The sequence below is a fragment of the Ornithorhynchus anatinus genome, chromosome X1, assembly GCF_004115215.2.
Source record: "Ornithorhynchus anatinus isolate Pmale09 chromosome X1, mOrnAna1.pri.v4, whole genome shotgun sequence".
In the NCBI taxonomy this organism is placed as follows: Eukaryota; Metazoa; Chordata; class Mammalia; order Monotremata; family Ornithorhynchidae; genus Ornithorhynchus; species Ornithorhynchus anatinus.
The window spans coordinates 80144857-80172405 of NC_041749.1; the positions used below are offsets into that span (position 1 = coordinate 80144857).

The following is a 27549-nucleotide window of genomic DNA, read 5'->3' on the forward strand; positions in this document are numbered from 1 at the left end:
GAGCACTGTACTAAGCACTTGGGAGAGGACAAAATAACAGAGTTGGTAGATGTGATATTTGGCCCAGTGTTGCTATTTTACTATATTTCTGTGCAAGGATACTCCAGTCAATCGGGACAGCAATCTCGCCTGGGTTCTTTGAATTTGACAGATCTTCAAAGGTCAGGTTGCGCCAGCCCCCTGTGGCTCCTCAATTCTAATATTAGCTCCAATTCCTCCCTTAGCAGTCCCTGCTCCCTCGATAGACTTGGGCTCATTCCTAAAGACTGACAGCATCCATCTAATGATATCCAGTGCTCTCTGGAGCCCTGAAATTCAGGCCTTGAACTATTTGCTAATTCAGATTTTACAAAACCTACATTCTTTACCTCCTTAAGCCACATTAAAAGATGCCTCTGAGTAGCCAAGTTTTCCACATCAGTATTTAGTGTGGTGCCATGAAGTACGTATACTGTGAAATACCTAGATTATTATGTAGTCTGAAACTTGGGAGAGAGTTCGGGGGTTGGGTGGGGGGAAGCAAAAGTTTTTCCTGACTTGTTTTTCTTCACTATAGTGAAATTGAAACCAACTAACTGAGCCTAGGCCAGATTCCAGCTGTTAAACCAATGACATACCAGGCTCACTTAGGTGACAATGGTTGAGAATCCTACTTCTCAAAATATTTTTTTCCTGGTTTGGGAACTTGGTGGTTGACAGACTCGATGCTGGTAGTCCTTTCTGTTGCTTTAGTTCAAACAAATGTGAAGCAATTTAGTGTGTCATAGAGTTCCTTAAAAGCCTGGATCAATTCAGAGGGTGTCTAAAGTAGTGGTTACAGGTTCCTGGATGCTTCCTGAGTTGGTCACAGGTCACCAAACCTTACACTTCCAAGTCACAGCTTCTCATTTAGGCTTCCCTGAAAAAGCCCTCATTTCCCCTACCCACCCTCCCCTCTGTGTCAACTGTGTACCCCTTAAGCACAGAGATACTCACCCCAGCCCCACGGCACTTATTTACATATCCTTATACTCCACTATTTCCCCTATCTGTAAATGAATTTTAATGTCTCTTTCCTCCCCACCCCTGTAGGCCATAAGCTCCTTGCGGGCGGGGATCATGTCTCCCAACTCTGTTGTATTGTACTTTCCCGAGTGCTTAGTACAGTGCTCTGTACCCAGTAAGTACCATTCATTAATTGAGTCAAAGTTGTAATCCTCTAGGTAATAGTGGAACCATGAACTCAGTCCAAATTGGAGGAGATGGGTGGATCAGTTTCTTCTTAGGTCAAACAAGGGTGTTTAGGGAATGAAGACCGAACTTTCTCTCTATCCAGCATCTCACATGTGATCTCCTCACTCCTCCCGTTGGGCCAGGACCTTCCACCCCACTCAAAGTGGGGATGGAAATCCAAGGTGGTGAGGAGCATCTTCTCATAGACACAGGCTGGAGAGAGAGGAATAAGTGAACAATTTTGTTTTGGACACCTACTGAGGGCAGAGCACTATAGTAGATGCATTGGGAATTATAAGTCAGTCCATGGTATTTATTGAGCACTGACTTTGTGCAGAGCACTGAATTAAGTGTTTGGGAGAAGGCAGTGCAGTTGGTAGACCTCATCCCTGCCCTCGAGAAGCTAACAGTCTTTCGAAAGGAAGATTGAGGCTGGAAATGGCCCTCGAAGAGTTGGCGGACTAACAAGGGAATCAAGACAAGCTACCAGTAAACAGAAAACCCAAGTGAGGAGAGCATTAAAACCTACAAACAAAAGAGCGAACAAGGAGTCCAAGATGCAAATTCCCAAAGGTCGGCTACAAGCTCTCTGGGTGGAACTGGGTGATCAGGAATTGGGAAAAGCTGATGCCTAGAATCTACCAACTTTGATGGGACCTCTTACGGTACCAACAGGACCACCCCTAGAGGACGTGAAATAGGTGCCATCCCTATGCAATGGGCAAGCAGACATATATGTTTTCCCTCCCACTGACTTGTAGACAACCAGGCATTCGCTGTCTAGAGCCTGAGCAGTAGAGCAGTGGAGGGGCCCAGGCTTCGGATTTAAGGGTATAGTTGTGAAGCAGCATGGCCTAATGGCAAGAACACAGGCTTGGGAGTCAGAGGATGTGGATTCTAATCCCGGCTCTGCCACTTGTCTGCTTATGACCTTGGGCAAGTCACTTCTCTGTGCCTCAGTTACCTCATCTGTAAAATGGGGATTGACTGTGAGCCCCACGTGGGACAACCTGATTACCTTGTATCTACCCTAGTGCTTAGAACAGTGCTCCACACATAGTAAGTGCTTAACAAGTGCCATAATTATTATTATTATTATTTAAGTTCACAGGCAACGCAGAAGCGAGAGGGAGTAGCAGAAGTGTATCATGCCCACCTCCCAGCAGGCAACATTTTAAAACTATCAAATATTGCTGATGCTTGCTAGTAGTTGATGCCGCTGATACTTTTCCATTTCTCCTTCGTATATTTGGATTGATCAGAACCAGTTTTAATTGGGGGTGCATGAAAATTGGGGGCCCACCGCCAGGCCTGTCCTTAGCCTAGGGTGCACTGGGGTGATTGCCCTGGATTCTGTGCTTTAGGGGACCCTCTCCCCAAAAGCATCAGAGCTGGTGAAGAACCAGGGACTCCAATGGCTCATGAGCTCAGACTATGGGGGAGCAGTTAAAGGAATGAAGCTGAAGGACCTTTTTCTGGAAAGTAGGCCCCGCAGATCAATGGCTGACTTGTCCTGAGTCTTGTGCCTTCTAGGCCTGAGACAGTCATGACAAAGCCAAGAATGCTCAGGGCTTCCTTGGGTTCCCCCTTTTCCCCCACCCCATCCCCGCTGCAGCCAATCCTGTGATGTGCACGGCCTAGTCTCCTCCAGACCCTGTTCCTAGCCATAATCTCTCGGGAGGTGTCTGTCTTTGAAGATTTCATTTGCCCAATAGCAGCCCAGATTCTCCCCCTTAGAGTCACACCTGAAGAGTTTCCAGTACTCTACCAGTCTCGACTATGGGAGGGAGAGTCAAGCAGAGGCCTACCCATTCCATTCCTAGGTTAGGCAGTGGCTAGCGAGTGGAAGGCAATAGGCTACAAGTCAAAACTCACCCGTGCTGGGCAGCAGCGGCACAGGAGAGAGTCGAGGGTGGAGACTCGAGTTTACTACGCGGAAGGAGGTGATGGTAAACCACTTCTGTATTTTTACCAAGAAAACTCTATGGATACACTACCAGGATGATTGAAGATGGAGAGCGGCGTGTTCTGGGAGAGAGGTGTCCCTGGTGTCGCTATGGGTCGGAAACTACTCAATGGCATAAGACGAGACAAAGCCTAGATTCAGGACTGATATTTCAGTGGACCCTGTGGAAGCAGCATGGCCTAGTGGAAAGAGCACGGGCCTGGGGGTCAGTGGACTTATCAGTCAGTTGTATTTATTGAACACTTACTGTGTGCAGAACACTGTACTAAGTGCTTGGGAGAGTACAGTACAATGGAGTTAGTAGACACATTCCCTGCCCACAGTGAGCTCAGTCTAGAGGGACCTGGGTTCTAATTCCAGCTGTTCTAATTCCAGCTCCCCACTTTTCTGCTGTGTCATCTTGGGCAAGTCACTTAACGTCTCTGTGCCTCTGTGAAATGGGGATTAAAACTCCAAGCCACATATGGGACATGGACTGTGTTCAAGCATGGCTCAGTGGAAAGAGCATGGACTTTGGAGTCAGGGCTCATGAGTTCGAATCCCAGCTCTGCCACTTGTCGGCTGTGTGACTGTGGGCAAGTCACTTAACTTCTCTGTGCCTCAGTTCCCTCATCTGTAAAATGGGGATTAAGACTGTGAGCCCCATGTGGGACAACCTGATTCCCCTATGTCTACCCCAGCGCTTAGAACAGTGCTCGGCACATAGTAAGCGCTTAACAAATACCAACATTATTATTATTATTCAACCTGATTAGCTTGTATCTACCCCAGTGCTTAGTACAGTGTCTGACACATAGTAAGCACTTAACAGATACCATTAAAAAAAAACACTGGTAGAAAGAGGCTGCCAGAAATCATGATAAACCGAGGGGTCAGGTAAATGAGGATGAACTGTACTGAATTTCACAAAAGTATCTGAATTCTTCTGCTTTATAGCACCCCTTCTTTGTGATTCCTTTGATATTCTGCAGTTAAATTATTGTATTCAAATATGACTTAAATTTTCAAATATGACTTTTTCCTAGAGAAGCAGCGTGGCCTAGTAGATAGAGCACAGCCCTGGGAGTCAGAAGGACCTGGGTTCTAGTCCTGGCTCTGCCACTTGTCTGCTGTGTGATATTGGGCAAGTCACTTCACTTCTCTGTGCCTCAGCTACCTCATTTGTAAAATGGGGATTGAGACTCTGAGCCCCATGTGGGACAAGGGACTGTGTCCAACATGATTTACTTGTATCCACCCCAGTGCTTAGTACAGTGCTTGGCACCTATTAAGCGCTTAACAAATACCATTATTATTAGTGAAGTGCAACATCATCATCCTCCCTATCCTGTGTCAATTTCTTCTTTGACTTTCCTGCCATTCACCTCCCATATTCAGTGTCTCTGTCCAACCAGTTTTTCCTCTATTTTTCATGAATTCTCCACCTACCCCACCTGCCTTTTTCTCTTATCTTTACACTACCTTGGTTCAAGCCCTCCTCACCTCCAGATTAAGCCCCCCTTTTTCCTCTGCTCCCCCTCCCCGTTGCCCCGACTCGCTCCCTTTGCTCTGCCCCCCGCCCCATATCACTTATGTATATATGTACATATTTATAATTATAATTCTATTTATTTTTATTAATGTGTATATGTATATATAATTCTATTTATTTATAATGATGCTACTGATGCTTGTTTACTTGCTTTGATGTCTGTCTCCCCCCTTCTAGACTGTGAGCTCCTTGTGGGCAGGGATTGTCTTTGTTGCTGAATTGTACTTCCCAAGCGCCTAGTACAGTACTCTGCACACAGTAAGCGCTCAGTAAATACGATTGAATGAATGAAGTATAATTGCCTCCTTACTAGTCTCCATCCTCTCCTCTCATTATTCTATCCTGCATACAGCTGCACATGCCCTCCTTCTACAGTGCTACTCAGAACACATGTCCTCTTCCCTTAAACATCTCCATTTCTTCTTGCATACAAGAAAAACCCCTGACTTTTGGCTTCAAGGCTCTCCATGACTTTCTCCCTTTCATTCATTCCATCGTATTTATTGAATGCTTACTGAGTACACAACACTGTACTAAGTGCTTGGGAGAGTACAACAGAACAATAAACAGACACAATGCCTTTCTGCTTTTCTCCTGCTCTATCCCAGCTTGCATTCTTTGTTCCTCCCAATCTCACCTTCTAACTGTCCTCTCTCTTCCCCCGGCCCCCCTTCGCAACTCACAAGTAATTGCTGACACCCAGTTCTCCTATAAAATATGAGGATTCCATCCTCTCCACACCTGGGTGTATGCACGAGGGCAGCTTCTTCGAACACACCGTGGTGCGATGCATTCAGATTGACTCTCCTTGCCAGGCAAATGATGTTCTAGCTAAAACGGGTTGTGAAAACACGCCTCCTGATGGAATTGGGTGTGCCTGTGTTTTTGATCATATGAATCTCCCCTCCCAACCTATTGTATAATTCGGCAAATGATGTCTCCTTGTCTCCCCCGTTAGATTGTGAGCTCCTCCAGGGCAGTAACTGTCTCTTACTTCTAATGAATGTTCCCTGAGTGTCTAGCATACAGTTCAGTGCACTCTGCACATAGTATCCACTCAAATGCTGCTACTGCTGGTGGTGACATAGGTAAGCATTATCCTGGGCTTGAAGTAATTGCAATCGGAATTATTTTCCCTCTGGATTTGATTAAATGTCATTAATCTAGTCGGTAATCAAATTATGGAGCTAATGGGATATGGTTTATTCTCAAGCAGATGCTTCTCTGCTATTTGATTAAAGCGGAGCAGATGAGGAGGTTTTTTTTCTCCGACAGGATATTTTTTTCATCTGTTTTTCTCTTGTGTGGCTGAAGCTTTAATAATGGAGTGAGGCACTGGCTACAGAAGCAGTTTTCAGCACAGCAGTTGCATTAAGCTTAGTGCAGTTGATTCCACCCCCAAAAGGTTTTGGGGAGGCAGGATTGCCTTGTGGAAAGAGCACAAGACTGGAAGTCAGTAGACTGAGACCCTAATTTCAGCTGTGCCACTTGCCTGCTATGTGACCTTGAGCAAATCACTTACCTTTTCTGCGCCTGCTTCCTCATCTGTAAAATGGGGATTCATTGCCTGTTCTTCCTCCCCATTAAATCGTGAGCCCCAGATGGGACTTAGGAACTATGTCTCCCCAGGCACATAGCAAAGTGCTTGGCACATAGCGCTTAATAATGCCATCCTCCCCCTTCCCCCCACCCCCCAAAAAAGTGTGACTTACTTGCCTTCATTTAAATTTCTGAATTGCATGCCCCCATTCTCTGAGCAAAGTGGCTGGTTAGGGTCAAAGTGTTGAGTAACAAAAAGTCTTGCCAAGGACTCTCTGTTCCTTCTAATTGTTCCTGTCCCCAGTAGTTCATCTCATTAACACTAAGACCCCTTTAGGGAGAGCTGGAGGTCCAAAGATGTCAACCCCGGTAAGGGGGAGACTATGTTGTAAGGATCTGAGAGTTCCTTTTAAAGGTTAAAAATGTTTTGGGGTTTTTTTGGGGGGTGGGGGGGACTGGGACAGACAAAGACTTGCAGTTTAGCCCACCACCTTTAGAGGATCCCTAGTGTAAGAAGTGATTCAGGCCCCAGGAGTCTTGCTGGGCTGCCCAGGCAGTCAGATTTGCCCTCTGAACACTCTGTGAGGTAAATGGTTGGATTTCAACCATTGGTTTATTGCTTTTTCTGAAAAGCCCCTATTTTTTGAAATTAAGTGGGGGAGTAAGGGTGAATGTATTGTAGGAAACACAGGCTTTTCCTTTGTTGAGCAACAGATCTTGGCCTGCGAATCTTTATTCTGCAGACATATTTACTGGTAACATTGTTCAGTCTGTCGACTTTCAAAATTTGGTGATGCAACTCTTTTTTCTCTCTCTCTTAGGTAATTGAAGTTTATGACTTGACTAAAGTGAAGTTAAAATATTGGTAAGTTGGCTGAGAACTGATGTGTCATTAAAACTAAGCCTGCATGTCCATCTTCATTCCTCCTTCCTGATTGCCCAGTTCCTTTCCTCCTCAAGTTCCTCTTGAAAGAACAGGTCCCTCCTTTCGCCCCCCCCCCCGTCATACCCCTCACCTCACCCGCATCCACCTTCCTCTTCCCCGCTTCCTCCCCTCCCCACCAAAGACTGATTCTAGGCTCTGGAACTGGCCAGGTCTCCTTAGGATCTCTAAGCCATGAGTGACTCAGGCCACTGTGCCTCTGACTGCATTCTCCTTTTCTCTTTAGTGGGTGCTGGCTCACACTTCTTGCCCCCCGGACCTCCTCCTTCGTGAAGTCACACCAAGGGCTTATGAGGGAAAACTCAGAGCTTTTGAACAAGGACAGATCACAATCCTGTCAACCCTCAACTCTGTGGATGAGAATCTGATCCAGAACTCACCAAACTGTCCTTTGACTACCCCCCTTTCCGTTTTCTCTTCTCCTCTCCACCCCCGGGGACTCCTTTTGGAAGGGTGGAACGAGCGGGCCCTGGCTACCACCAGATTGCTACTAGGAAGTGCCCAGTGATGCAGGAGTTGAAGGTGGTGTGGGGTGAGGAGGAGGTCAAAGTTGAATGTCTCCGGCATAAACTCCATCCTGTCACCTCTGCAGCCTAATCCTGAGCTACCGTACCCTGCTCCTGGACTGCCTTTATTCTAAGCGACCCTGGCCCTGTTTACCTTGTACTCTTCAGCTCCAAAGTCTTCCACCACCCTTTCTTCTCTTCCCAGGCTCCTTCCTATGAATACTTCCTTGCCCCTTTCCCTCTTCCTGAGAAGAACTGGGACCCCACAGTAACAAAGCCGACTCTAGCCTGGGTTCCATTACCTAATGGACACCCCCTCCCCCTTATTTAAGAAAGAAAATAATGATGATCACCCTGTTCACTGCTAAGTGCCAGTGATGAATCAGTGAACTCCAGATGGGGTGGGGAGAGGGAGGAGGAAAGAACTGCTCTGCCCCATCCCTTCCTTCCCCTCCACCCAAAATCTCTGACTCACTGCCGTTGTTGGGGCTGGGACTACATGGTTCTGCACTACTATTGTGGGTGGGGGTGGTTTCCATCTCAAGTGGAGGGACTAGAAGAGGAGTAGGTTCCTCCTTCTCTTCTCCCTTTGTTCTCCCCTGTCCAATGTTAACTGGCTCCCTACAGTTGCTTGGAGCTAAGGATATTTGGCTTGGGACCCTGCACTATGTAGTGGGTGAGACAACTCCGTGGGAAGAGCTGAAGGCCGGCAATTAGGTCAGATACAGTCCCTGTCCCGCATGGGGCTCACAGTCTTAAATAGGAGGGAGAACAGATATTGAATCCCTATTTGGAAACTGAGGAAGCTAAGTGACTTGCCCAGGGTCACACAGCAAGCAATTTTGTCAGAGTCAGGATTAGAACCCAGGTCCTCTGACTCCCAGGCCCGTGCTCTTTTCACCAGGCCACACTGCTTCGGTGCTGTTTATTCTTGAGGGCCTAGTGACAGCCAGGTCCCAATGAAGCTTTTTCTCTCTTCCAGCCAACCTCAACTCTTTCAGATTGTCCCCTTGAGTTGAATTTAGTCCAACAATGAAAAACCGTACTCTGTCTCCTTTGGGATGGGGCAGCTGGATAAAACGAAGCCCCATCCAGCTAGCTGTGGTTCACCCGAGTTTTCACACACCACGATTTGGGCCCTGTTGAAGCTGACATTCCAGTAGGTGGGGATCGAGTTCCCCTTTGTTCCGCTCGGTGCTCAGTGTGCTGTTAGCACTCAGCAAATGTCAGAAGACTGATTCTGGGAACTTAGCCTCTTTCCTGCCTAGAGAACCCCATGAACTGTTTGATGTTTCATCCCAAGTCCTGCAGCTTTGTCTTCTTGGGAGAGTTCTTCAATAATTTAAATAATGATTCATCCCTGGGACACAGCCCAGTCTTCGCTAACTAACCTGAGTGCTTTTTGCTTCTTTTCCAGTGGCGTCCATTTTAACTCTCAGGCTATAGCTCCAACCATAGAACAGATCGACCAGTCCTTTGGAGCCACCCATCCAGGAGGTAAGCAAGTGAGCAAATTCAGCAGTAGTAGGAATATAATAATCGTAGTAGTAGCATATAGTGAGCACCTGTTTGGTGCACAGCAGTGTTCTAGGCACTTGGGAAGTACAGAACAAAGAGACATTCCCTGCCCTCGTGGAGCTTACACTCTACTGGGAAGCTTATACTGTGGCCGTTTTCTAATGGCCCTTTTCAGTATGTTTGCACCCAGAGGATAAATTCTGGCAATTGAAGACTAAGTCATTACCAGTGATGACACACTAGGTTTAGGGTAATGAAGCTCTGTAGCGATGATGATGGAATCTCCCATTGGGAATCCCGAAAGAACCTCGGTCCTGAAGTTCTAGGATCTCCATTAAAGAGTTGCTTGTTGTGTTAGTTGTTTGGCCAATGCCACTCTCGCTCGCTCTTTCTCTTGCCAGTCATTTTCCCGCTGGGCAGGGGAGCAGCAGCTCACTGCAATGTGCAGGCAAAAGCATTTTACGTGCAGAATGCATTTACAGCCATGACCCTGCAGTGTCGGTTTCGTAGCTCTCGTCGTCTTCGCTGTCTGTCAGCCAGCTATCTTCGGGGCTTTACCCTGGGCCCGCCAACCTTACAGAATGCCCTCGGTGGCTGTTCGGTCAGAAACCACAGTTGATGGCAGCACCCCAGCAGACTGAATGTGGACTGGAGCCCAGGTGTCCTGATTCCCGAAGCCGTGCTCTTTCCACTGGACCAACAGCCGGGCTCTGCAGCAGTAGCTTTCTATTTGGCCTTTCCCCAGTTATTCTTTGAGCAGACTTCCTTTTAGCAGTGTGCTCTTCCTTTCATTAAATTGATATCTTTCTAGTGGAATGTAACTACAAGGTACAGGAGCTTGAGGAGCCCAGTTGCTGGGGATTTGATTATCACTATTTTGGACTCAGAGCAGGCTAATGGCACAGAAGACTAGTAGCTTTACCCAGGCAGAGTTAGCTCATTCACAGATGCTATTTAACTTCCTGTAATCCTTTTTTTCTTTCTCTCCCTCTACCCCCCACCAGTGTACAACTCAGCTGAACAACTTTTCCACCTCAACTTCAGAGGATTATCCTTTTCTTTTCAGTTAGACTCATGGGCCGAGGCTCCAAAATATGAGGTCAGCAAGCTTATCTCTAGTTCATGCCGCTTCTACAAATGTATGGACAGCATTCATCTCCGTCAGTCAGACTGCAGAATGTTTGTTGGTTTAAAAATGTGCAGGAAACGGGAAAGGTGACTTCGGAATATCTGTGTGGGAAAGGAGGCAGTGAGCTTGTGTGTTTGCTCCTGATAATCACTTGAAGGGTCGCTTCCTTGATCATTTATTGTGAAACTGCCTGGAACCCTTAATGATATATTTAATCTCATGTTAAATAAGTACAGTTGTACAACTCTTTCCTTATTTGGGCAGTGGTAACATGTTAGAATGCTAATCTTGATGAAGACTATGGTAAACTGGGGGCAGAGAGAACTAAGCAATGTCCACATTTTTAAGCTCAAATGGCTTGGTTGCGTGACTCTGCTCTCTGCCCCAGGGGAAAATATACTTGCAGTGATGCATGTGTGAGAACCTCCTTTGTGTGGTTGACTCATAGACGGGGCATGTGATTTTTGTATTCCCAGCCTAATTTTGCCCATGGCCTAGCTTCTCTACAAATTCCCCATGGAGCAACTGTGAAGCGTATGTACATCTATAATGGAAACAGCTTGCAAGATACCAGGTAAAAAAAAAAAGGAAGACTGGGCAGGAAGAGATATTACAGGCTGAAACTGGGTTTCAGGTTCATTATTTACTCAGTCTTGGCAGAAGAAACTAAGTGGCTCACGTGGGGAGGCTGGTGGTGCAGAAAGAAGGGAGGTTCTGTTTTCTTCTACAGTAAGAGGACAATTTTTAGTTTTGTTGTTGTTGGGAGGAAGGGAGGGAAAGGTGGGTTCCCAGGAAAAACGTTAATAGTGGTGTTCATTCATTCAATAGTATTTATTGAGCGGTTACTGTGTGCAGAGCACTGTACTAAGCACTTGGAATGTACAAATCGGTAACAGATAGAGACAGTCCCTGCCCTTTGATGGGCTTACAGTCTAATCGGGGGAGACAGACAAAAACAATAGCAATAAATAGAATCAGGGCTGTTCAGCGCTATGTGCCAAGCGTCATACTAAGCACTAGAGTAGATACCAGGTATTCTTGTTAGACCCAGTCCCTGCACCAACCAGGGTTCAAATGCTAAGTATGAAGGAGAACAGGTATTGAATCCCTATTTTACAGATGGGGAACTGGGACACAGAGAAGTTAAGTGACTTGCCCAGGGTCAGACAGCAGGCAAGTGGCAGAGCTGGGAGTAGAACCCAGGAAATGTTGAAAGATTCCCAGAAGAAAAATGGCCTCTTCAGCTTTTTACCTCATGGAGTGGGCCTTTTCCCTCATTTACTTAAAAATGCTGTAGATGCAGCCAGTTAGGGGAAGTTTTAAAATGTTTAATGAAAAGCATGTCAGATGGCCGTTGCTGGTGGCGAGTGAGGAGAGGTTTTCCAAACTGCAGTACCTGGATGCACCTGTAGAAGGCAGTCTTTCCTAACTTCCCCATTTCCTGACTGGTAAAATTCACCCAGCCGTTTTTTTTTTCCGACGGGTGATGTCACCACTTCCTTTATTATCATCTCCATGAATTGCCCTAGGATGTGGCAAGCCCTACCCTAAGGCAGGAGAAAATACAGAGAAAGTTAGTAAACTCCATTCCTGTGGTTGAATAGGTCAAAATTCAATCGGTGGAGTGGACACACGGACTCCCTCTCCCTCTCCCAACTCAAAAAACCCAATATGCAGAGTGATAACAGCGCAGTAAGGAATCTCAAAACAATTCAGGCAATCAATAGCCTTCCTCTGGTCAGTTTCCTGCCCAAGGGCCTCAAAGGGTTCACATTTTTTTTTTAAATGGCTTTAGAGGGTGATTCATTTTCATGCTTTTTGCAGCTTAGTTGGGCTCAATCTTCTTCCCTCCCAGGTGACAGCCTGAAGTGGGAGAGCTGTGTCTCAGACCTAACAGCCCCTTCCCTCCCTCCTCTCCAGTGTTGGGGTGGGGGGAACCCCAAGACCAGAGTGGCCAGCTCCCCTTCCGCAACCTCCCACTCAAATTCAGAGTGCCTAGTTTTAGTTTCCCGATACTGAAGGGGCATCTGAATTATGTGCGTGGTAGGCCTCCCCGTTGAGTCCTGCTTCCTTAAACTCTAGAACCCCAAGTCTCCCGGTTAGCTTAAGATCACTCTGGTCTGGAGTCCGTGAGTGTCGGTAACTTTTTCTAAAGAAAAAATGTATCATATACAGTCTGCTTCAACTCCCCCAACTTTTCAGGGCACCTGGGATGCCTCTCAGCTGTTTCCTGGGGAATGTGTACGCAGAGAGCGTTGATGTCTTGCGAGATGGAACTGGACCCTCGGGTTTGCGGCTCCGCTTGCTCACTGCAGGTAAAACCACCGGGTTGGGTGGGGGTGAAACTAGAGTAGCTCATCTTTGGGTCCTCGTTCTTTGCTCGGGAAGACATAAAGAATTCTTACCTCATTTTCTGCTGATGTGCAGAGGGTCCCCCGGGTTGGGTGAACCGACAGCTCTATGGGAATTTACAGCCTCCACAAGACAATCCAGAACAACAATATCTGCCCATACACAAAGTGATTTTTGTATGTCTGTGACTTTGTCTAAGGCAATGGGGGAGGGCTGCTTTAGAAAGAACCTGGATTCTAATTCCAGTTCTGCCATTTTTTTGCTTTGTGACCTTGGGCAAATCACTTTGTGCCTCGTTTACCTCATCTGTAAAATGGGGAGGAAAACTATGAAAACTGTGAGCCCATGTAAGACATAGACTGTGTTCAACCTGATTATATTGTACCTACCTCAGTGCTTAGTACAGTGCCCAGCATATGGTAAGCACTTAACAAATACGATAAAAAAAGTGAGGTGATCTGGGCTGAGATGCATGGGATCAACATTTCTTGCATAGAATCTTAATATGGTATAGAATTGGCTTCCTAGAAGAGTCTGGAAGAGAGTAGTCTTCAGGGAGGAGGGCAGGTGCTTCTCTTCAATTTGTATGTGAGGGGCTTTTGTCACTTAAAAGACTCACCCAATGTAAAGTCTCCTCCTCATCCAGTATTTGTTAGTCACTTTTAAGCTGCTCAAAATGAAGTGGCTAGCTATTCTAATCAATTGGTATTTAGTGAGAACTTACCGTGTTCAGACCACTGACCTATATACGCTTGGTTAAGGGCAGTAGAATAAGTAGACCGTGCTCTCCTGGTCACACGCTCTGAAGTTCTCTTACTTTTCCCACCCTTCCCCTTCCATTCTGTTTCAAAATTCATATCAATACCATCGATGGCTGTGATTCCTCATTTTGGGAAATGAGAAAGTGTTTTCTTGATCTGAATCAGTAGTATTTGCTAAGTGCTTACTGTTCTAAGAGCTGGGAAAGTTATAGGGTAATCAGGTTGGACATAGTCCCTGTCCCACAGTCCAAGTAGGAGGAGGTAGGATTTAATCCCCGTTTTACAGATGAGGTAAATGAGGAACAGAAAAATGAAGTGACTTGCCCAAAGTCACACACCAGACAAGTGGCAGAGCTGGGATTAGAACCCAGGTCCTCTGACTCCCAGACATGGGCGCTTTCCACTAGACCACATTGCTTGCCACTAAAGGTCTCCACTTTGCCACCTGAAGAACTAGACGGAAGGTTCTGTCAGTTGGCCTTGGCAATTATTTTAAGAGGATGGAATGTGAAGAGGCTATGTGATTGAGGGATTCTGAGAGGGTTTTTTTGTTTCGTTTTTCCCTCTTCAGGCTGTGGCCCAGGTGTGTTGGCTGATGCCAAGATGCGGGTATTTGAGCGCTGTGTGTACTTTGGTGATTCATGCCAAGATGTTCTGAGCACTTTGGGATCGCCACATAAAGTCTTCTACAAATCAGAAGACAAGGTGGGAAAACACATTTTTGAGACAGAAAATTGTCCACCTTTAACAACAAGGTGTCTCTTTTTGTTTGTTTTTCCAGTTGAGCAGCTTTCAGTTATGCTTGAAAAACTGCCTCCATTTGATAGCTGGTGGAGATATTGCATGTGTGTTCCTGAGGTCATTGAAATCCTCAGATTGGCATTGGTGTGATGCCTTGCTGCTTCCTTGTCTTTGTTCTCCCCCTCCCCCCCATCCAGAAAGAAGGCAGATTTCTGATGATTAAGTAACCTTCTGTTTGCCTATAGTCAGCATTTCTGTGCTGGCTGCTCACTGCCAGTAAAGAGCCCGAAATCCCAATATCAGATAAAGGTGCTCTATATTGTCATCTCCAAAAATGGCCAGCCCTTGAGATTCAGTGTTCAAACAAAATTGCTTCCCAGAAATGTAGCTTTGAGGGAAAAACATAGTTCCAAAATGGGAGATGGGTTTTTTGACCTGTTCCTGGGTGGGGACTGTATTGTAATTAGCATCGTAAGAACTGACCTGATCAAAGATGAATTTGGATTTTTTTTTTATTTTCTTTTGCAGATGAAGATTCATTCTCCTTCCCCTCATAAGCAGGTTCCATCCAAGTGCAACGACTACTTCTTTAACTACTTCACACTCGGAGTGGTAAGTGGTGGGCATTCTCCTCAAAGTTCCTATAGATTTCCCAGCTAAAGACCTAGCCCTGACCTTTGGAAAATGTCCCACATTTCATCTTTATGGTCTCATGCTTGCTGGGAAGAACTGTGCGTGCATGTTGTGTGTGTGTGTGTGTGTGTGTGTGTGAGAGAGAGAGAGAGAGATATGGGGTAGAGAATTTTCAGGTGCCTTATTGTTGGATGGGGAAAGAGGCATCCATTACTAAGTTTTCCTCCTTCAAAAGCAGCTAGAGAGAGGCGTAGGAGAGTTAATCTTGGGTCCCCTGCCTCCCATGACTTCTCCTAAGGTATGGCAGCCATGGAAACCAAAGGAGTTGGAATTCCTCAGAATCCTACTGTCTGTGGGGCATCTGCTTCATCTAATGCATGCGCACACACCAGCAAGATGTGGGAATTTATATGGACTTGGTGCTTCTGGAGTGTGAGAAAGAAGTGATGGGGGAAAGATGGTCAAAAGAGGCATGAGGGGAAAAAGAATGTGCTGAGGAGTTTTGGGTGGTAGGTGAGAGGCCAGAGGAGTAGGGTGAGCTTCTTGGCCCAGTGGAGATATGAGAGTTGGGCAGGTAATGTGGCCAGGCTCCATTAGATTTCAGGGAAATGTGCCTTATGAGCCTCCCCGCCACAGTGCTGTTCTCACTATACCGGGTCTAAAATCCACATTGAGAAAATATGGTCTCTTAAGCAAATGGAACTAGAGAGACTTGATCATACACTGTATAAATTCATCTCAGGGACAGCGGGCTTCGGCCTGTCTGTGTTGCTCTACCTGGTACTGTAGACATTACAGTACTCTCAGGCCTGGCTGTTACTCCCCGCATCTGCACATGTGGCACGGAAAACCTTTCTTTAGAAATTCCTTGGAGTTTGGAGGTTTCAGAGAGGTGATCCTAACCTTCGTGTTGCATGGCCAGGCTGACCTTGGCAAAGTACATGTGAGTGTCACTGAGGCAACATGAGTTCCATCTCAGTGATTTCAAGCTTCTGTTTTCTCCCGTAGGATATTCTTTTTGATGCAATTACCCACAAAGTGAAGAAATTTGTCCTGCATACAAATTACCCTGGACATTATAACTTCAACATGTGAGTACAACCTCTCGCCCCTTAGAGCTTCTCCTTAAAGAAGGGCTCTGGGCTTGACTTCAGTAGACACCAAATCAGTTCTTCTGGGGTTACAGCACTACAATTCCACCTTTTCTGGCTGACAGAGTCCTTCCACTGTAGCGATCCTGAGACAGATAAAACATTCCCTGGATTTGCAATGGTGTAGATGGTGTCCTGCCTTTGTAGCCCTGACTCCCAAATCAGACCTTCCCCAAAACTTTGTATGGTTGCCACTTTGCAAAACGGAAGCTCCTGGAGCATGGGGTTGGGTGCTAGTAGCCATCACCACTTGCTTTGAAGGAAGAGGAGGCTCATATAGACAGTGGGTTCCAAAGGCATGATACCATTGCAAAGCAGATGGAGTTTGTGCTGTTAGCTCAGGAGGGATTCAATGCTGGGGGTCCTCCCCCCACCTGTGGAGTGGGCAGGGAGGGGGAAGGGGCTGCCGCTAACCCAGATGGCCATGGCCACCACTTTCTGATGGTGAGCCTGGGTAGCCTGGATAGGACTGGACTCCACAAGGCAGGCTAATGCAGCCCCCAACACAAGGCACCCCACGCTTCCCTTTTCCCCCTTCTAGGGGCATTGAGGGTGGGGGCCACCAGTTCCCCAGGAGAATGGGGCTCCCTGCACCCAGAGTAACCATCTAACGGGCAGGGGATGGAGTGGGGACAGGACTGTCCTCGGTCCACTCCAACTGCATTGCACTTCCTGGCCCAGGAAAACACCGCGCCCAGGGTCTGTGGCGTATTGTCAGCCACCCACCTGATCCATGCTGAAACACGGACCAAGGAGTCTAACACGTGCGCGAGTCAGGGGCTCGCACGAAAGCCAAACCCCCGTGGCGCAATGAAGGTGAGGGCCGGCGCGCGCCGGCTGAGGTGGGATCCCATGCGGGGACACTGGGGACTCCATCACTCGTCGGCGTCATGCCCCGAGGGCGCACCACCGGCCCGTCTCGCCCGCCCCGTCGGGGAGGTGGAGCATGAGCGCACGTGCTAGGACCCGAAAGATGGTGAACTATGCCTGGGCAGGGCGAAGCCAGAGGAAACTCTGGTGGAGGTCCGTAGCGGTCCTGACGTGCAAATCGGTCGTCCGACCTGGGTATAGGGGCGAAAGACTAATCGAACCATCTAGTAGCTGGTTCCCTCCGAAGTTTCCCTCAGGATAGCTGGCGCTCTACCCCGCTCCTTTTCCACCTGCAGTTTTATCCAGTAAAGTGAATCATTAGAGATCTTGGGGCTGAAACAATCTCGATCTATTCTCAAACCTTAAATGGGTAAGAAACCTGGCTCGCTGGCATGGAGCCGGACGAGTAATGCGAGCACCTGGTGCTGGTAAGCAGATCCGATGCTGTGGGATGAACCGAACGTCGGGTTCGGGCACCCGATGGAGACACTCATCAGCCCCCAGAAATGGTGTTGGTTGATCTAGACAGCAGGACGGTGGCCATGGAAGTCAGAATCCGCTAAGGAGTGTGTAGCACCTCACCTGCCAAATCAACTAACTGCGAAGATGGCAGTCGCCGGCAGTTGGGAAGATCCGGCTCAGCCCCTGGGTCTTTTGGCTCCGGGACCACACCCAGGGAGAACCTAGGCTGTGATGAATAGGAGGGCTGTTGCAGTGTACCTTGAAGCTTAGGGCGTGGGCACAGGTGGAGCAGGTGCAGGTCTTGGTAGTAGTGGCAGATATTCAGATGAGAGGTTTGAAGGCCAAAGTGGAGATAGGTTCCATGAAGAGCGGTTGGACACGGGTCAGCTGGTCCTGAGAGAGGGGCGAGTGCCTTTCTGTTGCCCTGAATCCGGAGCAGCGGAGACGGGCACCACAAGGTGTCCCGTGCAGTAATGCAACTTGCCCTGGAGAAGCCGGTGGGAGCCCCGGCGAGAGTTTTCTCTTCTTTGCGAAGGGCAGGGCGCCCCAGAAGGAATCCCCTCGAGACAGGGGCCCCATACCTCGCAAAGCGACACGATTCAGGCGGCATCTGGGTGTGAATTTCACGCTGGGCCAAACCTATATCCATCTGAGGGTCCAAAAGACCTCTGAGCTGACTCCAAGTTGGTCTTGAAGCAAAATGATGTCTCTCCTCTAGGGTATGCCTCTCCGTTCTGGTATGTGGATAAACTTACTTTTCATCCGTCACGCCACTTTAACATCCTAAGCTCACAATTAAATCTTGGGCTTCCATACCCTCAAAGTAAACGGGACTGAGCCGCATCAGTTTTTCCTCTTGCCCTCTTTATTTTTGGGGTGTTAGTCTCTCCCAGAACGAGACAGGATTTTTTAGTTCTTAACTCCTCTTGGGAAATACTAAGCTAAACTCTTCGAGCGAAATTCTTTGGATAGATCTAATTCTATCCATAGGCTCATAAAAAAAAAAAAAAGAAACACCCCTCCCCTCCCCTTTCCCAAAACAGTCCTTAAGCAAGCATCGATGCCTTTCAGGCATTGCTTTTTAGCTTTGTGTCTCTTCTCAAGCTAATAAGCTGCCTGAGGAATGCTGGGTGCTCTGGTTGCTCTAGGAGGACACCACGCTTAGTGGTTCTGGGAGACTTGAGTCAGTCAGGTAGTCACTCCCTCTTGGGACTCTGCTTCTGTTGCCTGAGTTGCCCAGCTCTTCACCATGTGGATCTTCTTTCCCCAGTTACCACCGTTGTGAGTTCAAGATTCCACTTGCCACTAAGAGAGGTAAGCAGCACTCCCTGCTTCAGGAGGTGTTTAGCAGCATAAATGGGGAAGGTGCTTCAGGGCCATCACATACACCATTGACCAGGTTCAAATATTGAGGTTCACACCTTGAAGGCCCAGCTAGTTTCATGAGAGAGGAAAATAACAGTTTGCCTTCCTAGCCATTGCAGTGGTGGGATTTTCCCCTTTATCCTGAGAGGTCTGTGTCGGGTTTTTCCATCACTTTTGGCAGCTCGTGGATCTGACTGTAGGGATCGATCCAATAGAGACTGATATTTTAGGATAAATCAAGCTTGGTTTGTCCTTGATCGTTTGAATGGGTGTCAGAAAAGCGTAGTTTAAAATCAAGTCTAGAGAATGGGTGACAGCTTTTAAGGGGATCAGCTGCCACTTAAGACCTTTAGCATCCAGGGCATGCAGGAAAAGACAATTCCCCCATCCCCAATTCCCCTCCTCTCCTGAGGTGGTTACAGCTTAGGGAAGACATTTCCCCCATTAGTGGATAAAGTACCTAGCGGTATCCCAAAATCCCAAATACCACAACTCTCTCTCTCTCTCTCTCTCTCTCTCTCTCTCTCTCTCTCTCTCACACACACACACACACACACACACACACACACTCCCTAGTCCCCGTCCCCACCCCCCACCAACGACGACAGTTGGCTCTCCCATGTGTGGATAGAAAATGGAGTTTGTCTTGTGTGTTTCCTTATATTTCTTTGGGAGCACTGTTCCTCTGAACCGTTGAAATTGGGCAGCTTTGTCCTGGGTGGGGAACGTGGGCTTGCCAATAAACGAAAAGTGGTATGTCTTATCCCAGCTCTTACTAAAGCACTCCTGTGGAAGGGAGGTTTGTACAGCATGATCCTTGGAAGTATTACTTTACTGTATCCCTGACTTGTGAATTTTGAAAACCAATGTATAGATGCAACTTCCCAATGGTCTGACTGTGTTGTCTTCTCAGAAAGTGCTGATTCTCAGACCGAAACCTGCACGACTTACAGCAAGGTGAGAGCATTTCGAACGCAAGGAGGGTGAGCGGAGGGCCCAGATCGGGGGCTCCTGGAGAGCAGTGGGGCTCAGCAGTATTCCCACCATCCAGTTGGTGGTCCCTGAGTAGCCTTTCCCCTCTGGCCCTCTCCCAAGGCAACATGGTTGGCTCACATCCATCCATCAGCTCCCCCTAAACTTCCTTCCCCTGGTCAGGGAATCTTTCAGCAGCAGCGGCCAGATTGAGAGCCTCCCAAGCACCGCTTCATGGGAGTGCTGAGGACCAAGAGTGTCTCGGTGAAGCTGAGTGGTAGCCTGAGAGCCCTGTCTCTGGGAGCCCTGGACTGTTATTACTTCAACCCAGACAGGGCTCACAGCTTTAGAGGCCTCTGGGGCCGCTAAGCACATCTCAGCTAAATCCACTGGCGGAGGGACAGGGTCCATTCTTAACTCTGATTTAGGTCCATTCTTAACTCCCTGGTGCTTCTGACTGAGATGAGGGAATTATCAGTTGTTTGCCATGGCCTCTGGGGCCCGGCGGAGTCTGACTGCCACCAGGAAGAGCTAGATCACATAAAACAGGAGGCCAAGATTTGCCCAGTGAGGCCAGCGTTCACTTGTATTACCTTCCTCTCTGTGGAGGTTTTGGAGAGTGGGCTCCATGGCCATGGGGAGGGTCCGTGAGTGACCTCCACTCTGGCTCCTACTGTGCTCTTGAGTATTCCCTTTGAAGTCCTTGTCACGCCTCCCTTCACCATTGGAACCTGCTCCTCCCTGCCAAGTTCTAGGACCAGCCCCATGAGGACAGCAGCCATTTCAGCCAAGGAGATCCTCTTTCTCTACACGCCCCCAGATCATGCAGCTTTGCATGTGGCCCTCTATTTTTGAACTTGGAGCTCTAAAGATGGGGGCGGTGGAAAGGGGGCGCCTATTTTCGGTGCGATGACTTGTGCCCTGGGGCTAGATTCCATGTCCCCAAGGTATCTTACAGCTTGGTTTTTCTTTCTGTGATCAACTAATTGCTGTCCTATAGTTCCCCACATCAAATCCACGAAGATCTCCCACAAGAGGGAACACGCCTTTGCCACCTTGCCCATTCCGAATAGCTAGGAAGCAACGTTTTAGAGAAAGAAGCCAAACGTCTTAGCGGCCACACACACCCCACCCCCATAAGAATAAGCCCTCTCTGCTCTCTACAGCATACACAGTTTGGGGAAGGGACTGTCCACTGTGAGGACAAATGCTGACCCTACCTTTGGGGGAGGGGTGTGGAGATTGTGTCCCCTCGCCCTAGAGAAGCCAGCACCCCAAATGGGACCTCTCTGTAATGTCATGTGTCTCCTCCTCCCCACCTTATCCCCCAACCTGTGTTGCAGTGGGACAGCATCCAGGATCTCTTGGGCCATCCTGTGGAGAAGCCTGTAGTCCTTCACAGGTAAGCAACCGGGCCCATCTCACCTGTCATCTGCCAAAGACCAGAACATCCCAAAGCCCTTAGGCAAAGAAAAACCGGGTCTCTATAAAGAAAAAAACTGTGCAGTGCTTTGCACCTTGGAAAGTTTCCAGAACTTCCTGTCTGCCTTTAAGAAGTATTCCTCTATTTCTTTCCCTTCAGCATACTGAACTCTCCTGATTTAGTACTATTAATGTGGCTTTAAAATTGAGTGACCAAACGAGTAAGCATGTTCTTTTGTGATCCAGAAGACCAGCATGGGGCTTTAGCCTTTATCCCGCAGAACAGATCAGCTTCTGTCTTTGGCAGTCAGGCCCATTTGTGTAGCATCTTGGGCATTACAGCGCTTGTCTTTCCCATTGTACTGAAGAGAAAACCAAAGACTGAAGAGCTTAGGTGGTGATTTACCAGTGAATAGAGCTCCGGGTCTCCTGGCTCCCAGAATGTAATAATGCAGGGAAGCAGAGTGGCCTAGTGAAATGAGCTCGGGCCTGGGAGACAGAGGACCTAGGTTTTAATCTCAGCTTTGCCACTGGCTTGCTATGTGAACTTGGGCAAGTCACTTAACTTCTCTGTGCCTTTGTTTCCTCATCAGTAAAATGGGAATAAAATACCTGTTCTCCCTCCCCCTTGAACTGCGAGTCCCAGAAAGACAGAGACTGACTCTAACCTGATTATCTTGTTTCTGACCCAGCACTTAGTACGATGCTTGGCACATACTAAGCACTAAACAAATACCACAGTTAGTAGTATTCATTGAATGCCCGCAGGATTCAATGCACTGTACCTAATGCTTGGAAAGTACAAAACAGAGAGATGGCACATTCCCTGCCCTCAAGAAGCTTGCACTCTACTGGAGGAGAAAGAAAAACATTTTCACACAGCGCAGTGAATATCACATTCAAAATGGCTCAGGATGGGTATAAATCTGTTTTGTAAGTGCTAGAGATATTTTCTGAGTTTGTACAGCTCGTGGCGCAGTGGAAAGAGCACGGGCTTTGGAGTCAGGGCTCATAAGTTCGAATCCCAGCTCTGCCACTTGTCAGCTGTGTGACTGTGGGCAAGTCACTTAACTTCTCTGTGCCTCAGTTCCCTCATCTGTAAAATGGGGATTAAGACTGTGAGCCCCACGTGGGACAACCTGATTCCCCTGTGTCTACCCAGCGCTTAGAACAGTGCTCTGCACATAGTAAGCGCTTAACAAATACCAACATTATTATTACAGCTTGGGGTGGTGGGAACAAATCAGGAAAGACTTGTCAGAAGGTAAGATTTTAGAAGGGCATTGAATATGAGGAGAGCAGTAGATTTGGGAAGGAAGGGAGTTCCAGTTTAGGGGAACATCTTGGGAAAGGTGAGAGCAAAGTTCGGTCATATGGCTAGCTAGAAAGGAGTAAAGAGAAGGAACTAAGATGTACTGGCGGGTGAACTGAGCAGATCTGTAAAACAAGGCAGATCTATAAAACAGCAAGTTGGTGGAGAGTCTCGCAAGCCATTTAGAGGGAATTTTTGTTTAATGCAGAGACGCACGAGAAGCCACTGGGGGGTTTTGAGGAGAAGCGTGATATGGGCCAGGTGACACTTCAAGAAGATGATCTGGGCAGTAGCGTGCAGTTTAGACTGGGGCCGGGAGAGGAAGAGGATAGAGGCAGGGTGACCAGTGAAGAGGCCGTTGGAACAATCTAGCAGTGATGGGTTCAGAGCTCAGACCAGCGTGGTAGCTGTGTGGGTGGAGAGTCAGTCGATCGATTGTATTTATGAAGTGCTCACTGTATGCAGAGCACTGTACTAAGCGCTGGGAAGAATATGATATAACAATAAACAGACACATTGCCTGCCCACAAGAAGCTTACAGTCTAGAGGGGGAGAGGAAGGGACCCCAGTTGGGCAGAATGGTATCCTGACCTTCACCTCTGACACGAGACTACATGTAAGATTGTTTCAGCACATATTTCAAATTTGTACACTTTTCAGACCACTGAGATTCCCTCTCAGAATTTGGAAGACCCTGGTTCAGTCTGTGGGGTCTTGTTTCATTCATTCAGTCATATTTATTGAGCGCTTACTGTGCAGAGCTCTGTACTAATCGCTTGGAAAGTATCATTTGGCAACAGAGACAAAACACACCCTCAGAAATTAAAGTACATTTAATTTGCAGACATCCTGCCTAGAATCTAACTCTGAGAATGAGACTAGGGACTGTCCCAAGAAGGTCAAATGGCACTGCTCCTATTCTACCTGTTCCCCAACCCCTGTTGGTTTTTGTCTCTCCTGAAGGTCATCCTCTCCAAACAACACCAACCCATTTGGATCCACATTTTGTTTCGGGCTGCAGCGGATGATCTTTGAGGTTAGAAAAAGATGCTTTCCGTCCGTCGGGCTTTGTTGATGCAATCTGTTGAGGTTGCGTCTTGTGTAACTGTTGCCCCAGTCTCTGTGGAAAGCAGATTTGGGTGATGTTCTAAGACTTGGGGAGGGGGAGGCAGTAGGTATCTTCTTAGTGATGGGGCAAGAAGATTAGTCCCATAATTCCTGTCATGCTCATTCCCCGGGTTCCAAACTATGCACTTTTCCGCCTTCTTCCTGGATCCCGTCCCTAAAAGCCGTCTTGGGAAGAGCCTGCGTCACCCTGGCATAGACCTGCCCTCAGTTAAATTGTATGCCATGCCCTGGGAACTTGGCCAGAATGGGTCCAATCGATGGTATTTATTGAGCGGTTACTGTGTGCAGAGCACTGTACTAAGCACTTGGGAGAGTCAAAATGACAGCGTCTGTAGACCCGTTCCCCACCTACTTTGGGCTCCGTCACGGGGCTCCCACGTGGTGCTTGCGCTTGGGTCTCTTTTCCCCCAAGTTCCCTGCTTTGTTCTGCCCTCCCCCTTTTTTCTACAGGTGATGCAGAACAACCACATAGCTTCTGTCACCCTCTACGGCCCACCCAGGCCCAGCAGCCAGGTGAGAACAGCGGATCTTCCTTAGTGAGCGTCGCCTTCAAAGCCAACCGATCTCCAATGTTCCAGAATTAGTACAGCGTGCCTTGATTTGCTTGTATGTGGAAAGCACGGTGTGATAGGTTTTCTCCATCTCCCCTTCCTCCGGGCGGTGCGAAGGGAGCATCTCTCAAATCTTCCCAAAGGCCTGGAAGTCTTGGTGAGGAACACAGCTGGCTGGCTAGCTAGCTGGCTAGCTGGATCATCTCTTTTGTACTCCCCTTGTCCTGCTCAGCTCAGCACAGCCCTGAAGGAACTGATCTGCTCATCTTCCCCCTTTTACTTCTCTCTCTGATGCCCTGCTGGCAGAAAAGCGAGAGAACCCGGGGGTGGGCGGTGGTGCAGAAGGACTGCAAAGTATTAGAAGCACAAACTTTCTGAGCCTTGAAGCATCTGGACACAGGTATTGATTAGTCTGTGTGTTTGTGTTGCTGTATTAATGTGGTAGACACATTTAAGAAAGCAAAATGATATAGACTTCTATCTAGCTAGCTCTCTACATATATATATATATATAGATAGATAGATAGATATATAGACAGATATATAAATACAAAAAAAACCCCATCGGTATTTCTGTGGCTTGGACAGCGTACCACATGTGACAAGGGTGTGTGTATATATGTCCGTGATTTCAGGCATCACATCTTTGTGTAACTTTTCTAAAAAACAAACAAGTAGCATGTGCATAATACTTGGTTTGTAACATTTGCACTACATACACTTTAATTACTTGATCAACATTATCTTCATGGAGGAGCAGGAGGAAGAGGATGTGGACTTGGGTGACTTGGGTGTGATGGTTATTTAATGCGTGCTGTGTTTCAAAGCTTATTTATATGGTGGAACAAGCAATCCACTGTCCTGCACTAATATTTACTTGACATGCTGGAACAGTTGTTTTGGGGCCTTGCCTGACTCGCTAATCTTTCGGGGTTGGTTTCTGGGGGCTTTTTCTGTTTTTATTTACACAAGTCCAGTTCCCCCTGGAATATCACAGCATAGGTAATAGGGGCCTCCACCCCGGAGGGGGAGCGGCAGAAGGGAGCCGGGGCGCCTCGTTCTGTTTCCCATGTGGAGGCTCCTTTCTTTTAACCTAAAGTTTCCCGCCGTGGGGTGGCCCGTCTCGAGCTCGCTGGGGCTCGAGACGTGGGCTCTGAAACTTGAAGCTCTGCAGCTTTGGAGGGCAGGAAGGAGCAGGCCCTCCTTCCGGGTCTGGGTCCCGAAGCATCGCTCCCTGACACCTGGAAAGGCACATACGTGTGTGTCGCTTCGTCGAGACATAGGCTTGTTTGATTTGATGCCAAAGTTTTAGCCAAAGACATCGTTGTCCTCCAACCGTTGTTTCAGCATTTCTGTCCGTACAGTTGAACTGCACCCGCAGTCCCCAGGGCTTTTCTAGTTGAGGCGCTCACTGCTCGCCAGGTTTTGTATCAGAGAGGATGGTCTGGGTTGGTGACTCTCTTGATGAGTCCTATTCGAGGAAAGACATAGTCGTCTTTTAAAATATTAACCCTTTTTAAAAAAAAAAAAAAGAGAAATGTATAATTTTATCCCATTTTTAATATTTTGGTGTAGCAACTTGTGATACATAGATGACAATTTTGTGAGGTTTTTCAAATGTGTGTACAGATTTTTGTAAATATGACATTTTTGTAATTTTAACTCCTGTACAGTGTAATCCTGTATAGTTTATCGATGAACAAGATCTAGGAAATCAGATGATACTGAACATTTGAAACCCGGACCAGTAGCAGGGGCAACGTCGTGTGTAGGTCATTTCTTCCACCATATAGTCTTCCTGTATACTGTGACGTTCGATACCGCTTGGCTAAAACACAAACCATTGGGAATCTAGCTGACAAGGGAAAACGAAGTACCGTCTATTCATCAGAGTAAATTTCTTTTCCGACCCCACTCCCTCCTGCGCCGTTGTTTCCTGTGATCATTGCTGGCTGAGATCTCTGCACCCCACTTGATTCCTGCTTTCCTTTTGGGTTTGGATTTTTAGTTTTCCCAACCCTCCTGTAAGTGAAATGAATACCTAATGAGCATGTAAATGGAAAGACAAATAAAATGAAACTCTCAGTTACTGTTTTTGTGTTAACTACAGTGGCTGGGTGTGTTTTGTAATAAAACAGTGAAGGCTTTTGGTCATTCCTGGACCGGAATGTGGTTGTTTGCTTGTTTGTTGTGGGACATTTTCTCTCTACATACACATACACACACACACACCCCACCCCACTACACCCCCTTCAGCAACTCCTCATTGTATCATACTTGGTGTCTCTCCCACTTGATTCATTCTGGGTGCGCCCTCACCCACCATGACAGGATCCTGTTGCCCACTGTCATTGAACAAACCGTGTTCCTGGATGCTTCTTCCTCACCAGAAACCTAATTGGGGCAGAGTCCTGCCAGCCAGAATACCGCTTAGTTCCTCAGCTCTGGCCGTTCCTAGGCCCGGGCTTCTCGTCAAGAAAGTAGAGCTTTGGGGCCAGTAATTACAAACAGACTGAGCTCTCTTTGCTGGATCTCGCTGCAGTGTGTGGTTTCTGGACAGATGAGCTCATGGCTGCAGGATCCTGAAATCTCGTCAAAAATGTTGAAAAGGCCCATTTATTTGAATGTAACTTGGCCCGCACAACAGGCACCTCGTCTGGGTCCTGCTGTGGTGGAGATTTCCTGCAAAGCATGAGGATTTTATACCCTCTGGAGGGCTACAGCTTGGCTAGGATAGGTTTTTGGCCTGTTTATTAAGAGACTTCCAAGAAAGACCTGCCTCAGAGCACCAACCCAAGCTCTCCCCGCCCGTTGTGACTGAAGGATCATGTGTATTTCTTCTTCTCTCTTCTTCTATCTCCTCTATCTCTTCCCTTCCCTCCCTCTCTCCCTGCTATCATTCATTCACTCATTCAATAGTATTTATTGAGCACTTACTATGTGCAGAGCACTGTACTAAGCACTTGGAATGTACAGATCGGCAACAGAAAGAGGCAGTTCCTGCCCTTTGATGGGCTTACAGTCTAATGGTTCATTCAATCATATTTATTGAGCACTTACTGTGTTCAGAGCACTCTCACCCCTCTCTCACCTCCCTTTCTCTTTCCTCTCTCCCCTCCCCCACCAGCCCTAAAGTGACCTGACTTGTCCCACTTGATCCCAGAGATGCTGCATGTGCTTGTCTTGTGGTTGGCCCCTATCAGTCAGTGACTTTGTGGCGATGAGATGTATTCATTTCCCTGGACTGGATTAGGATCCTGGTGTGCTCCATTCCTTTGTGGGAGCAGAGGGCTGAGCCCTGAGAGAAACAATGGTGGGCTCCAGAAGAAATCAGGCAGCAGGCAAGGTGGGACAGAAGTAGAAAATCAACACCACTGTCCCTGCCTGCCATCAGTCTGGGTCCTCCATGCTAAGGCAGAGGGAAGGGCGGAAGGTGTTCATTCAGCCTGACGGCCTTTCTCCGAGTGGGCAAGTGATGACTACAT

At 47.6% G+C, this 27549-nt stretch overlaps 1 protein-coding gene across 2 annotated transcripts in view; it reads left to right on the top strand.

The window, feature by feature from the left end:
• PHAF1 (phagosome assembly factor 1) overlaps nucleotides 1–26232 on the top strand; it is a 37146-nt gene extending 10914 nt beyond the window's left edge. The window contains exons 4-16 of one of the 2 annotated variants that reach the window (XM_029050991.2): nucleotides 7070–7113; nucleotides 9115–9194; nucleotides 10220–10314; nucleotides 10821–10918; nucleotides 12547–12659; nucleotides 14029–14162; nucleotides 14727–14810; nucleotides 15840–15922; nucleotides 18585–18628; nucleotides 19554–19636; nucleotides 20995–21053; nucleotides 23349–23421; nucleotides 23964–26232. In XM_029050991.2, coding sequence (XP_028906824.1) covers nucleotides 7070–7113; nucleotides 9115–9194; nucleotides 10220–10314; nucleotides 10821–10918; nucleotides 12547–12659; nucleotides 14029–14162; nucleotides 14727–14810; nucleotides 15840–15922; nucleotides 18585–18628; nucleotides 19554–19636; nucleotides 20995–21053; nucleotides 23349–23421; nucleotides 23964–24050 — 1077 coding nt within the window. In that variant the 3' untranslated portion in view covers nucleotides 24051–26232. The remainder of the gene's footprint in view (nucleotides 1–7069; nucleotides 7114–9114; nucleotides 9195–10219; nucleotides 10315–10820; nucleotides 10919–12546; nucleotides 12660–14028; nucleotides 14163–14726; nucleotides 14811–15839; nucleotides 15923–18584; nucleotides 18629–19553; nucleotides 19637–20994; nucleotides 21054–23348; nucleotides 23422–23963) is intronic. The other variant, XM_029050992.1, reaches the window with a different exon arrangement.
• Nucleotides 26233–27549: the final 1317 nt, after the last annotated feature.